The sequence below is a fragment of the Carcharodon carcharias genome, chromosome 10 (genome assembly GCF_017639515.1).
Source record: "Carcharodon carcharias isolate sCarCar2 chromosome 10, sCarCar2.pri, whole genome shotgun sequence".
NCBI lineage: Eukaryota > Metazoa > Chordata > Chondrichthyes > Lamniformes > Lamnidae > Carcharodon > Carcharodon carcharias.
Genome location: NC_054476.1, coordinates 49,175,710 through 49,188,209, shown reverse-complemented (window position 1 = coordinate 49,188,209; position 12,500 = coordinate 49,175,710). Strand labels below are relative to the sequence as shown.

Below are 12,500 nucleotides of genomic sequence, written 5' to 3'. Positions count from 1 at the left end.
GAAGAAATGGTGGGTCTTTATTAGGGGAGAAATGATTCAACTGAAGCTATTTCCTTATAGGATATGAATCAGCAACTTTAGTTTATTAGGGAAAGGGAAATAAGGAAAAGCAAATAGGGCAGGCAGGCTTGAGGTGCTGTCAACCTCTGCCTGCCTAATGGCTCAGTGGATAAATGCATTATATGTGTGGCTTGTGTAGTGTGTAAGTTGAAGTGTCCTAAATCCTCAAGCTATTCAAGTTCGCTGATTTATGCTATAGTGGGGAATAATATTGACCTCAGCATCCATGGCTAAGGAATGAAAAACAGTGCAGGTATGAACAGTGAGTGAAAACAGGTTTAGGGTTGGCTGGACTACTCCATATTCAATTAGCCCACTGCGCATCCAGGCTTACACACAAAGTGTGGCTACACTGATGAAGAGCCTGAAGGCCGCTAACGGATCAACTTCAGCACAAGCCATTGGCTCCAAAGGTTGGTGAGTATTCACACACATTAGGCAGTAACCTCCATGGAATGGCAATCACAGTTCGATTGCCATTCCACTCTTAGCTACTTATCCTGAAATGCTGCTGCATCTTTCTCACCCGACCTTCTGACTCAGGCTGAGTGGGAAAGGTGCAGTGCAGAAGGATCCTAAGGCCTTGTGTCGAGGGCAGTTGAGTCAAAGGTAAAGAAACAACACCCCCTTTTTACAGAGATAAAAACAAAAAAACTGCGGATGCTGGAAATCCAAAACAAAAACAGAATTACCTGGAAAAACTCAGTAGGTCTGGCAGCATCGGCGGAGAAGAAAAGAGTTGACGTTTCGAGTCCTCATGACCCTTCGACAGAACTTGAGTTCGAGTCCAGGAAAGAGCTGAAATATAAGCTGGTTTAAGGTGTGTGTGTGGGGGGCGGAGAGATAGAGAGACAGAGAGGTGGAGGGGGGGTGGGGTGGTGTGGTTGTAGGGACAAACAAGCAGTGATAGAAGCAGATCATCAAAAGATGTCAACAACAATAGTACAATAGAACACATAGGTGTTAAAGTTAAAGTTGGTGATATTATCTAAACGAATGTGCTAATTAAGAATGGATGGTAGGGCACTCAAGGTATAGCTCTAGTGGGGTTTTTTTTTATAATGGAAATAGGTGGGAAAAGGAAAATCTTTATAATTTATTGGAAAAAAAAAGGAAGGGGGAAACAGAAAGGGGGTGGGGATGGGGGAGGGAGCTCACGAACTAAAGTTGTTGAATTCAATATTCAGTCCGGAAGGCCGTAAAGTCCCTAGTCGGAAGATGAGGTGTTGTTCCTCCAGTTTGCGTTGGGCTTCACTGGAACAATGCAGCAAGCCAAGCTCCTCTCACTTCCTCCAAATAAAAGGTGTGGCTATGGGTACCCGCATGGGCCCCAGCTACGCCTGTCTCTTTATGGGGTATGTGGAACATTCCTTGTTGCAGTCCTACTCCGGCCCCCTTCCACAACTCTTTCTCCGGTACATCGATGATTACTTCGGTGCCGCTTCATGCTCTTGTCAGGACTTGGAAAAATTTATTAATTTTGTTTCCAATCTCCACCCCTCCATCATTTTCACGTCGTCCATCTCTGACACTTGCCTTCCCTTCCTTGACCTCTCTGTCTCAATTTCTGGTGATAGACTGTCCATCAATATCCATTACAAACCCACTGACTCCCACAGCTATCTCGACTACAGCTCCTCACACCCTGCTTCCTGTAAGGACTCCATCCCATTCTCTCAGTTCCTTCGCCTCCGTCGCATCTGTTCCGATGATGCTACATTCAAAAACAGTTCCTCTGACATGTCCTCCTTCTTCCTTAACCGAGGTTTTCCACCTACGGTCGTTGACAGGGCCCTCAACCGTGTCCGGCCCATCTCCCGCGCATCTGCACTCACGCCTTCTCCTCCCTCCCAGAAACATGATAGGGTCCCCCTTGTCCTCACTTATCACCCCACCAGCCTCCGCATTCAAATGATCATCCTCCGCCATTTCCGCCAACTCCAGCATGATGCCACCACCAAACACATCTTCCCTTCACCCCCCTTATCGGCATTCCGTAGGGATCGCTCCCTCCGGGACACCCTGGTCCACTCCTCCATCACCCCCTACTCCTCAACCCCCTCCTATGGCACAACCCCATGCCCACGCAAAAGATGCAACACCTGCCCCTTCACTTCCTCTCTCCTCACCGTCCAAGGACCCAAACACTCCTTTCAAGTGAAGCAGCATTTCACTTGCATTTCCCCCAACTTAGTCTACTGCATTCGTTGCTCCCAATGTGGTCTCCTCTACATTGGAGAGACCAAACGTAAACTGGGCGACCGCTTTGCAGAACACCTGCGGTCTGTCCGCAAGAATGACCCAAACCTCCCTGTCGCTTGCCATTTTAACACTCCACCCTGCTCTCTTGCCCACATGTCTGTCCTTGGCTTGCTGCATTGTTCCAGTGAAGCCCAACGCAAACTGGAGGAACAACACCTCATCTTCCGACTAGGGACTTTACAGCCTTCCGGACTGAATATTGAATTCAACAACTTTAGGTCGTGAGCTCCCTCCCCCATCCCCACCCCCTTTCTGTTTCCCCCTTCTCTTTTTTTTTTTCCCAACAAATGATAAAGATTTTCCTTTTCCCACCTATTTCCATTATAAAAAAAAACCCCACTAGAGCTATACCTTGAGTGCCCTACCATCCATTCTTAATTAGCACATTCGTTTAGATAATATCACCGACTTTAACTTTAACACCTATGTGTTCTATTGTACTATTGTCATTGACATCTTTTGATGATCTGCTTCTATCACTGCTTGTTTGTCCCTACAACCACACCACCCCACCCCCCCTCCACCTCTCTGTCTCTCTATCTCTCCGCCCCCCACACACACACCTTAAACCAGCTTATATTTCAGCTCTTTCCTGGACTCGAACTCAAGTTCTGTCGAAGGGTCATGAGGACTCGAAACGTCAACTCTTTTCTTCTCCGCCGATGCTGCCAGACCTACTGAGTTTTTCCAGGTAATTCTGTTTTTGTTCCCCCTTTTTACAGCACTAGTTGCCATAAAGCAGTTAGGTTTAAAAAGCCTAACTTTGAAAAGCCAGGGAAAAGGTAAGTGGGTGGGGTGGGGGGGTCAGGTGATCAATGGACGCTAATCTGTAGGGGGGGGTTTGGATGATTAAGGGGGTGGTCAGTGGGGGAGGTGGGGGGCAGTTCAGGCAGTTGGGGGTTCAGGTGGTTGGTGGGGTGGTCAGTGGCTGTGGTCCAGGTGGTCAATAGGGGGCAGTCAGGGGTTCGGGGGAGGGCAATGGGAGGGTTGGGTGGTCAGTGGGGTGATCAGAGGGGTGGGTCAGGTGATCAGTGGAGAAGTTCAGGTGATCAGGATGGTGGTCAGTCGTGCAGGGAGTTGCAGGGGAAGTGGTGGAGATGTAGTCGGGAGGGGTTGAAGTTGAGGGCGTAGGGTGGGTAGCTTGGGGAATGGGTAGTCGGATGGTCCTGTGGGGGGTTTCAAGGGATTTTGGGGGGGGGGGGGGAGTACTGTGGGTGGGATGGGTAGTCGGTTTTTTTTTGGGGGGGGGGGGGGGGGGGTGTTGAGAATAGGCCTGTGGGAGTCCCATGGAGGGTTAGGAGGGTAGTCCAGGGTGATGGGGATAGTTGGGTTGTCCCGTGAGGGGCCAGGGAAGTCCTATGGGAAGTCAAGGGTCAGAGAAGCACCATGGGTAGTGGTGGTGGTGGAGATGGGGGCTAGTCAGGGGTGGGGCATTGTGGAAGGTCGGGGAAGACCCATGGGGGTCGGGGTGTAGTCAGAGGTGGTGGGGTGTAGTTAGGGGTGGTGGGGGATAGTCGGGGGACTCCTGTGGGGGTTTCTAGAGTAGTCGGGAAGTCCTGTAGATGGTTAGGTGGAGGAGGGTGGGTCAGTACGTTGGTTACCCAGGAGTCAGAAGTGGTTTTAATTCTTCTGTTTCTGGGTAACTAATGCTGTACCACAGTCAGAACCATCTGAAGTTTATGATTTAAATTGGAGTTTCCAATGGTTCCCAGTGCAGGGCAAATGCCCAATGGACATTTGAACTTCCTGGGCAATTGACATGCAATCCTTGTGTGGGCACTTCTGGGGGGGGCATCCCTCAGCACATCTTAGGAGTACCCCTCGGAGCTCAGAAGTTATGGGCTATTATTTGCACACCCTTTTGTGAATGCATCTGCTAAATGGTGGTCATTTTGAAAATAAAGGAAAGAAAAAATTGAAGAAAGCATTTTCCAAAGACTGTAATAGATTGAATACCTCTATCTGCAAAGAATCAGTAATCCAAATGGAGGCAATGGCATCAAAAAGAGGACTTATCACTGGTGATAGGTACTGAGAGTATTTTATCAGCTTGAATAGTTTGTTTTGTAGTTTATGTAAAATGCAGAGCAGTTTTTATTATGAAGCTTTATCAGTAAAATAATTTAAAAATATACAACTTGACCATAGTCCATGGACCAAAACTTCTGCATTTGGATGAGTAACATTGGGAATGAGATTGGCTAATTAATGGGTCAGTGAGAAATGTCAATGTTTAAAAATAAAATTTAAGCCCATAGCAGTAACTAGAACTGTAGTTGTGAATCAGAAGATAGAATTTCTATTTCAATATCACAGTGGCAGAGGAATGGAGTTCATTCCTATAAGCTAGTGCCATCATCCCTAAACCTTCAATATTTAGATATTTTAACTCATCCAGCTCCTTCTGAATCCTCCAGTAAATCCATACTTAATGGATGTGCTTTCAACACGTTTGACAGTACAATAAGTTTATATGAAAAAAGTGCCTCCCATCATCTAAGTGAGTTCTTTGCTTAGGTATCTTACATTTAGATCTGCTGGGTGCTCATTAGTGAACCCAGCTCTACTGAGTCTGTTTTAAATACTTCAATCAAATCTCCACATTTATTGCATAAAAAATTTCAACTCTATTAGGACAATTAAGGCCCATTAAATTGTGTATCCATCTAGCGGTCCCCTATGAAATTTTTCAAGGATTTTGATAGCTATCACATGAAAGGACAATATTCAAAATGTGGTCTGATGATGACCTTATAGGATCATTATATCTTGTTTTCTGTTCACTGCCCTGTACCAGCAATAAATTCTAACACTCTATTTGCTCTTAAAATGACATTTTGGCATTGGTCATAGATCTTTGATAACTTGTGCATTATAATGCCCAGGTTCTTTTTTCACTCGCCACGCAACCCTGCATGGTGCAGGGTAGCTACAATGTGGAATGAACAGTGGTAGTATCAAGGTGGACCATATGCCCTCTCTCTGTGCTAAATTTTCTAATAATATAAATTTTATATCCACACAATAAAGAATGAATTTACATCAAAAGGTACCTGTAGCAAAAGCTTTTCCACAGCTTGGATGCTCACATCTATATGGCCGATCCCCAGTATGTGCCCGCTCATGTACCTGTGATCGCATAATAAAAACTGAAATGGATTAGAAAATATCAAATACATCAACAACAAACAATATTTTAATTCTACTGCAGTTTGGAAAGATTTTTTTTGTATTTTTTCCTAGGTGATGTTGGGGGTGGGGGTGGGGGGGGGGGGGGGGGGGGGGTGGGGGGGGGGGGGGGGTGAGGGAAGAGTTGGGGGCAGGTTTCGACTGCCCAACTGTGTCTGTTCCCTCCAATTTTCTTTCCACAATGCTGGGAGGTGTTCGTCCTTTGCTTGGTGTCTCCTTGCTCAATGTAGCTCTAATCAGAAACTAAACAGACTGGGACTTGAAACAGTCCAATCTACTATTTGGTACTAATCACTGGCGATGCCAACCATGATTAATATTCTAGATGTAGTCACCCTTTCAACTGCTAAGGAGTTATTCATTCAAGCTCCATATTACTACAAATGAAATCAGAGGTGCCTGAAACTTAGCTGCAACAAAAAAAGGGGAAATAACAGCTATCCTGATGGTTTATCTTGTAAAGCTGGTGAACAAGTGCACCATACAGGCCCAGAAAGTCCCAAGTTCAATCCCTAGTCAGTGCTGTGTTAGCCAATTTCAGTCAGTCATGAAATTCTATGTAATGGAACGTGTTTTGAGTGCGTTCAAATCATGGCCCATGGTAACAACACCCTATTAAAAAGGCAGAAGATAATCCGTTACAATTCTGGCTTTGATCACTGTCCAGTGACTCTTACTAGAAGTGCATATCTGGAAGCTACATGAATATTGACCATCAGGACACACACATGGGGAATTGCCAGTTGATTGAGGTACTAGAGGAATCTCAGACAATTGGTGTCATGGACTGCAGTGTAGTAAAGAGTTAATACTGCCAGGAAAGTTGAGCAAGGGATAGCAAAAAGAATGATGAAATTGGGGAAAGAAATGTTTAAAAGTAAATTCATCCTCTTCTCTTCTGTGTGAAGAAATGGTTCTATAACACGCTCAAAGGAGCTGTTTGTGACTCCCTATCCATTCCCCATCTTTGTAGGTCTTTGCTTAGAGTTTCCCCATCACATTACAGCTGCTACCTGTAACTAATCACATAGGAAGCTGTGGGTATAAAGCCATTTCCGATTAATCCACGAAGCTGCCCACTTGATCTCCATTCCTGTTGTGCTTTGGCGAGAGGAAATGGCAATCCTGCCAAAGTTAACAAGGGTTTAAAAAGTTACTGCAAGCTATATTAGAATTCCATCCTCCAAATTTAGCACAGGCTCTGTATTTAGTATAGATTTAATTTATACAAAACTTGTTCACTTAGGCGTATACTCCAGCCAGATATAAAGGAAGTATTCTTCAGTTGGAGGTGCTTCATTTTGAATGTCTGTGACTGCCTGTTCAGCTGTGCATAAGACACCTTATGGCACTGTTCAAAGTGGAGCAGGAAATTTTCCTATTTTTCTAGCTAACATTCCTTCCTCAACCACCACCATCAAAAATTGAATTATTCATTTAGTTGCAGTTTGTGGTACCTGACTGTATGCAAATTGGTTGCTATGTTTTTTTGCATAACAGCAGTAAATACACTTTGAAATTAAGCATCGCAGGCTGAAAAATGTTTTGGAATACCCCAAGAACATAATAAGGCACAATATAATTGCAATAAAAACAAGATTCTGATGAAAGATGATCGACCTGAAATGTTAATTGTTTCTTTTCACAGATGCTGCCTGGCCTGTTGAGTATTTCCAGCATTTATTTGCTTTTATTTCAGATTTCCCACATCCACAATATCTTGCTTTTGATCTAAACAATTGCAAGTGTTTTTCAAGTTCCTTTTCTTTAAAGCAATGATTAAAGTTTGCACCTTCGAACTATACCTTGAGATGATGAGCAGTAGTGTACAGTCTTCCACAACCTTCATATTCACAACGAAAAGCCTTTTCTCCAAGCTGTTGAGCCTTGGCACTCACTCGTGCGGTTACGTGACCCTGAAGAACAATCTTAGGAAATTGAACAAATATTGATAAGTAACTTACTGCTGAATTTTGTGCTATTCTGCTGTTTGTAATTTATCATTTGCTTATACAGAAAAGTAGAAAATTTACGACACAAAAGGAGGCCATTTGGCCTTTTGTCTTTGTAAATTACATAAATATAAATGCGAAATTCCAATTTCAAACATCATTTTAGTTTATGCTTGACATTTAATTACATAACACATATTTTGAACCTCTTTCCTTACAACGAAAAACAATTTTCTATGTTAGATTTTGCAGGCCATTTGCTTAGAAACAAAGCCTCATTCTAATATTTATTTTGGAACAGAATGCCATTCCACAAAGAGAAATGGTCTGGACCACAGCAGGAATAATTAATTACCTCTATCTAAAATCACCACACAGTCCACATAAGCCACAACTTCATTTTCCCTTTTACTTCTCCCCTTTAATGACTTGCATGAAGATTTCAAACAAGTTACATTCAGTAACAGATGACGGCCAACCTTGTCTCAGTTGGAATTAATTTATACTTGTTTTGACAGATCGTCTGTTATTAACACTCTATTGGACAGGTTGCTCGTACTATCCAAAAAAGAAAGTCCTTTTCCAGATTTAATTACTCCAGCAGCTAAATCATAAATTCATGTTTTACCTTATGAGATGCCTTTTCTTGAGTCAGACTAATCACAAGTGTTGGAAACATTTTCTCTTCCCAACTATCAATACTACCATTCAACAAAAAGTCCTCAATTTATTAACTTTAAACTCACACTCTGATAGGGGTAGATAATTTGTTAGGTTACGTCTTTTAAGTATGAGTTCAAGAACCTGCCTAAGTTTTACAAATCAACATTGAATATTGTAGTAAGTCTCCAAATCCCTTTTCCTCCCTTTTACTATTCCTCATATATTTAAAGAACACATTATTAATGAAGGTATTATTAGTCTAACATCCCTTCAATAACTCTAGAATTTCCCCTTAAACTTATTCTAATGTTGATAAAGTTCAATCGAAGCCCATCATCTTCTGGTGCTTTTCAGCCACATTTCCTGGGTTGCTTTCTCCTGTCAAAAAATATTTCACATGTTCTTTGTTCTGCTTAGAAATTATGATCCCCAAATCATCTGAAAAAAAAACTCCTTCAATCTAAGCATCTGTTAACTTTTCAAACTGGAGTAAAAGGAGTGCATGTATTCTTATAACACCTCCTTCTTACGACAAACATACAAAAAGGTGGGCAGGAAATAAAACAGTTAGCCTGTCATACTGGTCTCATTCAATCATATTGCAATGACGGAACCTGACTCTCAATTCTCCCCACTTACCAGCAGCCAGGTAATCTAAGAGAATCAAAAATATATTTTTAAACCAAGACCAATTCAGGGAGAAAATAATTCTGGGAAATTCCTCTCCCATTCCCTCCCAAAAAATCCTAATAAGTTCCAGTAGATAATAATGATCATAGATGCATTTTGCAACATACCATCTAGCTTTTGAAGGCGGTCACATCAGCCTCCTTCCGGAACTTGTCCAATTCCCTTTTGAAATTTTGCAGCAAATCTGCATCCATTAAATACGCAGCTAATCTGTTCTAAATTTCAATAATCCTCCGAGAAAAGAAAATCCTCCTGACATCCAACCTAGTTCTGTCTTTATGTAGATTTTATGCATATTTCCTTATTCTCCCTAATTTATCTCATTCAAATAACCTTTCCATTGTGCACAGATTAGTCCCATCATAATTTTAAATACGTCAATGAAACATTTTCTAAAGTAAAATGATCCTGAGATAAGGATTTTCACACTAGTACCTCTTCTCTGAGGGTTTTTTGGGGCTTCTATATCTTTCAGCACATGAAGGGACAGGAATTGTGTGATTCCTCACTTAACATTGTAGTTGCATTTCTGTGAAATGCAGCTTTAAGTGAAACAACTTTAAGTGAATCAGATTTTCCCAATCCAACCAATGTAAAATCTGTAGTTTGGTTATGTAGGATCTTTCTTGTGAAAAAATTACATTAAAACATTATACCCTGTATGCTGAAATACTGTACATTCCTAAATTACTATATTTGTAAATGAAATAACTTTTAAAGTAAAATAAATGTAAAAATATAAAAGAAATATGCTAATTTTCTACTGCTTCTCCTGCTGGGCAACCCATTCACTCACTGGCCTCTCTTGCTCCCCACTTCTCTCTCCCAATTACAGCCTCTCCCACTGGCTCGCCGCTTCCCTCTCTCAAGCCCTTGCTATGAATGAGGGCTCAGAACAGGGGCAGCGAGAGGGAGGAAGTGAACAAGGGAGTGAGGGAGACTACAAGTGGGAGGACTGGGACGGAAGAGGCGAGCAGGAGGGTTGGGGAGGGAAGCGGTGAGAGGGGTGGTTGCAGAGGGAAGTGGCGAGCAAGAAAGGTAGCAAGCAGGAGGATCAGGGAACAAGAGAGAGTTGGCAAGTGGGTGAGAGGTGACAAGCAGGATTAGTCACTCCAAAATGGTGCCGATCGAGTCATGTGAAACTATGAACGCCCCAGCACCAAATGATGCTAAAGCGGAAGTTCTGATGCTAGCTATAGCTGTGATGCTAAATCAGAATGACACTGAATGAGGCAACTTAAAATGGTGACTTACTGTCATCAAGATAGGGCTGAACCAAGGTCTTCTATGAAGAGAGTGTTGTTGGCGACCATTGTTTTGTACTGTATCTTCCTAGCTATACATCCTAACATCCCATTCTCATTCACTGTAACAGTCTGATATTGGTCATGGACCTTAATGGACTCTACCAACATTCATAACACCACAACTATACTCAGTACTACCACACTCCCTCAAAATTGCTACCAGTCTATGTCTATGTGCTTTCCTTTAAAAAAAACGTTGCTATATTTCTCACTCTGTTTCTCTCTCCACAGATGCTGCCAGACCTGCTAAGTATTTGCAAAATTTTTGGTTTTTATTTCAGATTTCCAGCTTCTGCAGTAGCTCCTGTTCTCTAGTCATCCTGTCTCACTCTTCTCTACTTTATCTTCCTGAAAATATGCACTTGTGTTCATTAGTCTTTTAAAAAAAAACTTGCTGCTTTCCACACACACAGTAGCTGATGACTATTTTACTGCCTTCTCTTCCCTACTACCCTGTCCTCCAACAGGCATATTTAACTTTCAAATCTTTTTCCCAATATTTACTGTATGAGACAGAACTCAACTCCCAGCAACTGGTGATCTAAAAAAAGGCACTGTAAAAAGTATGGCTTAACCTCCACCAACTTAAATACGAATATAGGGAGCTAAAAATATGGTTCCTTCTGTTTTCAAGCAGGGGGTGGTGGTGGTGTCATGATTTGTCATCTGCCCACACCCGGTCCCATTGAGGCAGGCAGTGCTGCTAGCTGGTTCTAGCTACCTTGCAAATCTTAAAGGCAGCCTCCCCCCCTTAAAATGGAGCTGTACTCCGTAGAAGGAAACCATTGCTGACTACCAGAATTGCAATTTGTTGCAAGGAGAAGCTGAATAAATGGAGCACCAGGGAAGAGAGAGTGTTTCCCAGATTCATTGTTACAGTGCTGGAGGCCTTAGTAATAGCAGTCAAAAGGAAGAGAGGGTACATGTTCTGCAGTGGGGTCAGGGAGTCCTCAAAGAACATCCGCTGGTGGGAATGGGAGCAGGTGGCAAGGGAGGACAGCTCTTGGGAGTCTCATCCTGAGGACTTGGCTGCTGTGCTGCAATAAGTTCACTGGCCTCACAAGGGTGGTCAAAGTCAATGAATGTATCTTCAAAGTACGTCTCATACCCACTGTACCACCAACCTCTCACGCAACTCAATGTATCACAGCCCCATCACTCACTCAGCAACCCCGAGCAGTCAGAACTCCAGTCTTCAGATGCTCCACCTCACCGTCACAGCTTTCCAATGTTGCCGGCCTCACACCCACTTATCACAACCTCCACAGCTACTTGGCTGTGGCAGGAAGATCATCCAAACACAGCGTAACTCAATCACCAATGTTCTTCCTTCTCTCTTACAAGGTGAGATTGTACACAATTTCAGGGAACAATGCGGAACTGGCTAGGGCCAGGCACACTCGCATCTCCTGAGTCAAATGATGTTCTACATTATGGACCAACTGTGAGACAGGTCATTGCTGAGAATGTTACACATGATGGGGTGTTCTTGCCTCGTGCCCCTTTTCATATCCCACCTCAGCCTTATCCAGCTATCAAGCATGAAGTACAAGCTACTGATGGCATAACCAGAGACCTTTTGCTTTCCAATCTATTCCTTTCCTTCACCCTCAGTCCTCCTCTTCTGCTTTCCGGCATTCAAGAACTGCTGTCTGGCAAATCATAGAAGCCCCAGGAAGAAGGATGAGAGCAACAGCCTACCATTGATGAAGCAGCACCATCAACTGATCTGGCACGGACAGCCACCAGCTCAAATACTAGACTGTATGAACTTTAGAGGGCTGCGTAGAGCCGGGAACTGAATGTGGTGTCACCAAGCATGAGTCGGTTGCAGCTGAGACAGGAGGTAGAAGATAACTCGTGTGCTAGCTCACCAGAAGGCAAGATCACAAATTAGTTCTGCTACAGGGGACACAGATGGGGACTTTGATGGGGTATTCGAAATGAGAATGCCGAGAACATGCACACTGAGATGCTTAGTGTGTTGATGGGTGTGCCAAAAAATCTTCTGTCATTGTCAAGGGGTGTGGAGGAGTCTGGCTCCAACGTGGCAGGGGGCAACACACAAAGCTTGGAGCCCATCCTTTCTACTAAAGAAGTGGTAGTTTGGATCCAGTTACAATGCAGCATTTGGTGGCTGGTGTCTCAGTTTCCACTGCATCACAGGTGGAAATTACTCAACGTCTCAGTTCTGCAGTGAAAACTCAAATGGAGCTCACGAGATTCATGCTTGCTGCTATGCAAGCTCATACTGCTGCCATCATGGTGCAGATCTCAGTGCTCAAAGGGCCGTGCAGGCTCTCACAACAGTCCAGTAATTTGTCCTCCCACAGATCCTAACCACTCCCCGCATGAAAAAGTTTTTCCACATGTTGCA

General features: G+C 43.4%; 1 protein-coding gene across 5 annotated transcripts in view; it reads right to left on the bottom strand.

Annotated features, from left to right (window-relative positions):
- znf143b (zinc finger protein 143b) overlaps nucleotides 1-12,500 on the bottom strand; it is a 94,842-nt gene that overhangs the window by 32,277 nt on the left and 50,065 nt on the right. For all 5 annotated transcript variants that reach the window (XM_041196816.1, XM_041196819.1, XM_041196820.1 and 2 more), the window contains 2 exons: nucleotides 7,317-7,439; nucleotides 5,376-5,451 (listed from right to left, as the gene is read on the bottom strand). In XM_041196816.1, coding sequence (XP_041052750.1) covers nucleotides 5,376-5,451; nucleotides 7,317-7,439 — 199 coding nt within the window. The remainder of the gene's footprint in view (nucleotides 1-5,375; nucleotides 5,452-7,316; nucleotides 7,440-12,500) is intronic.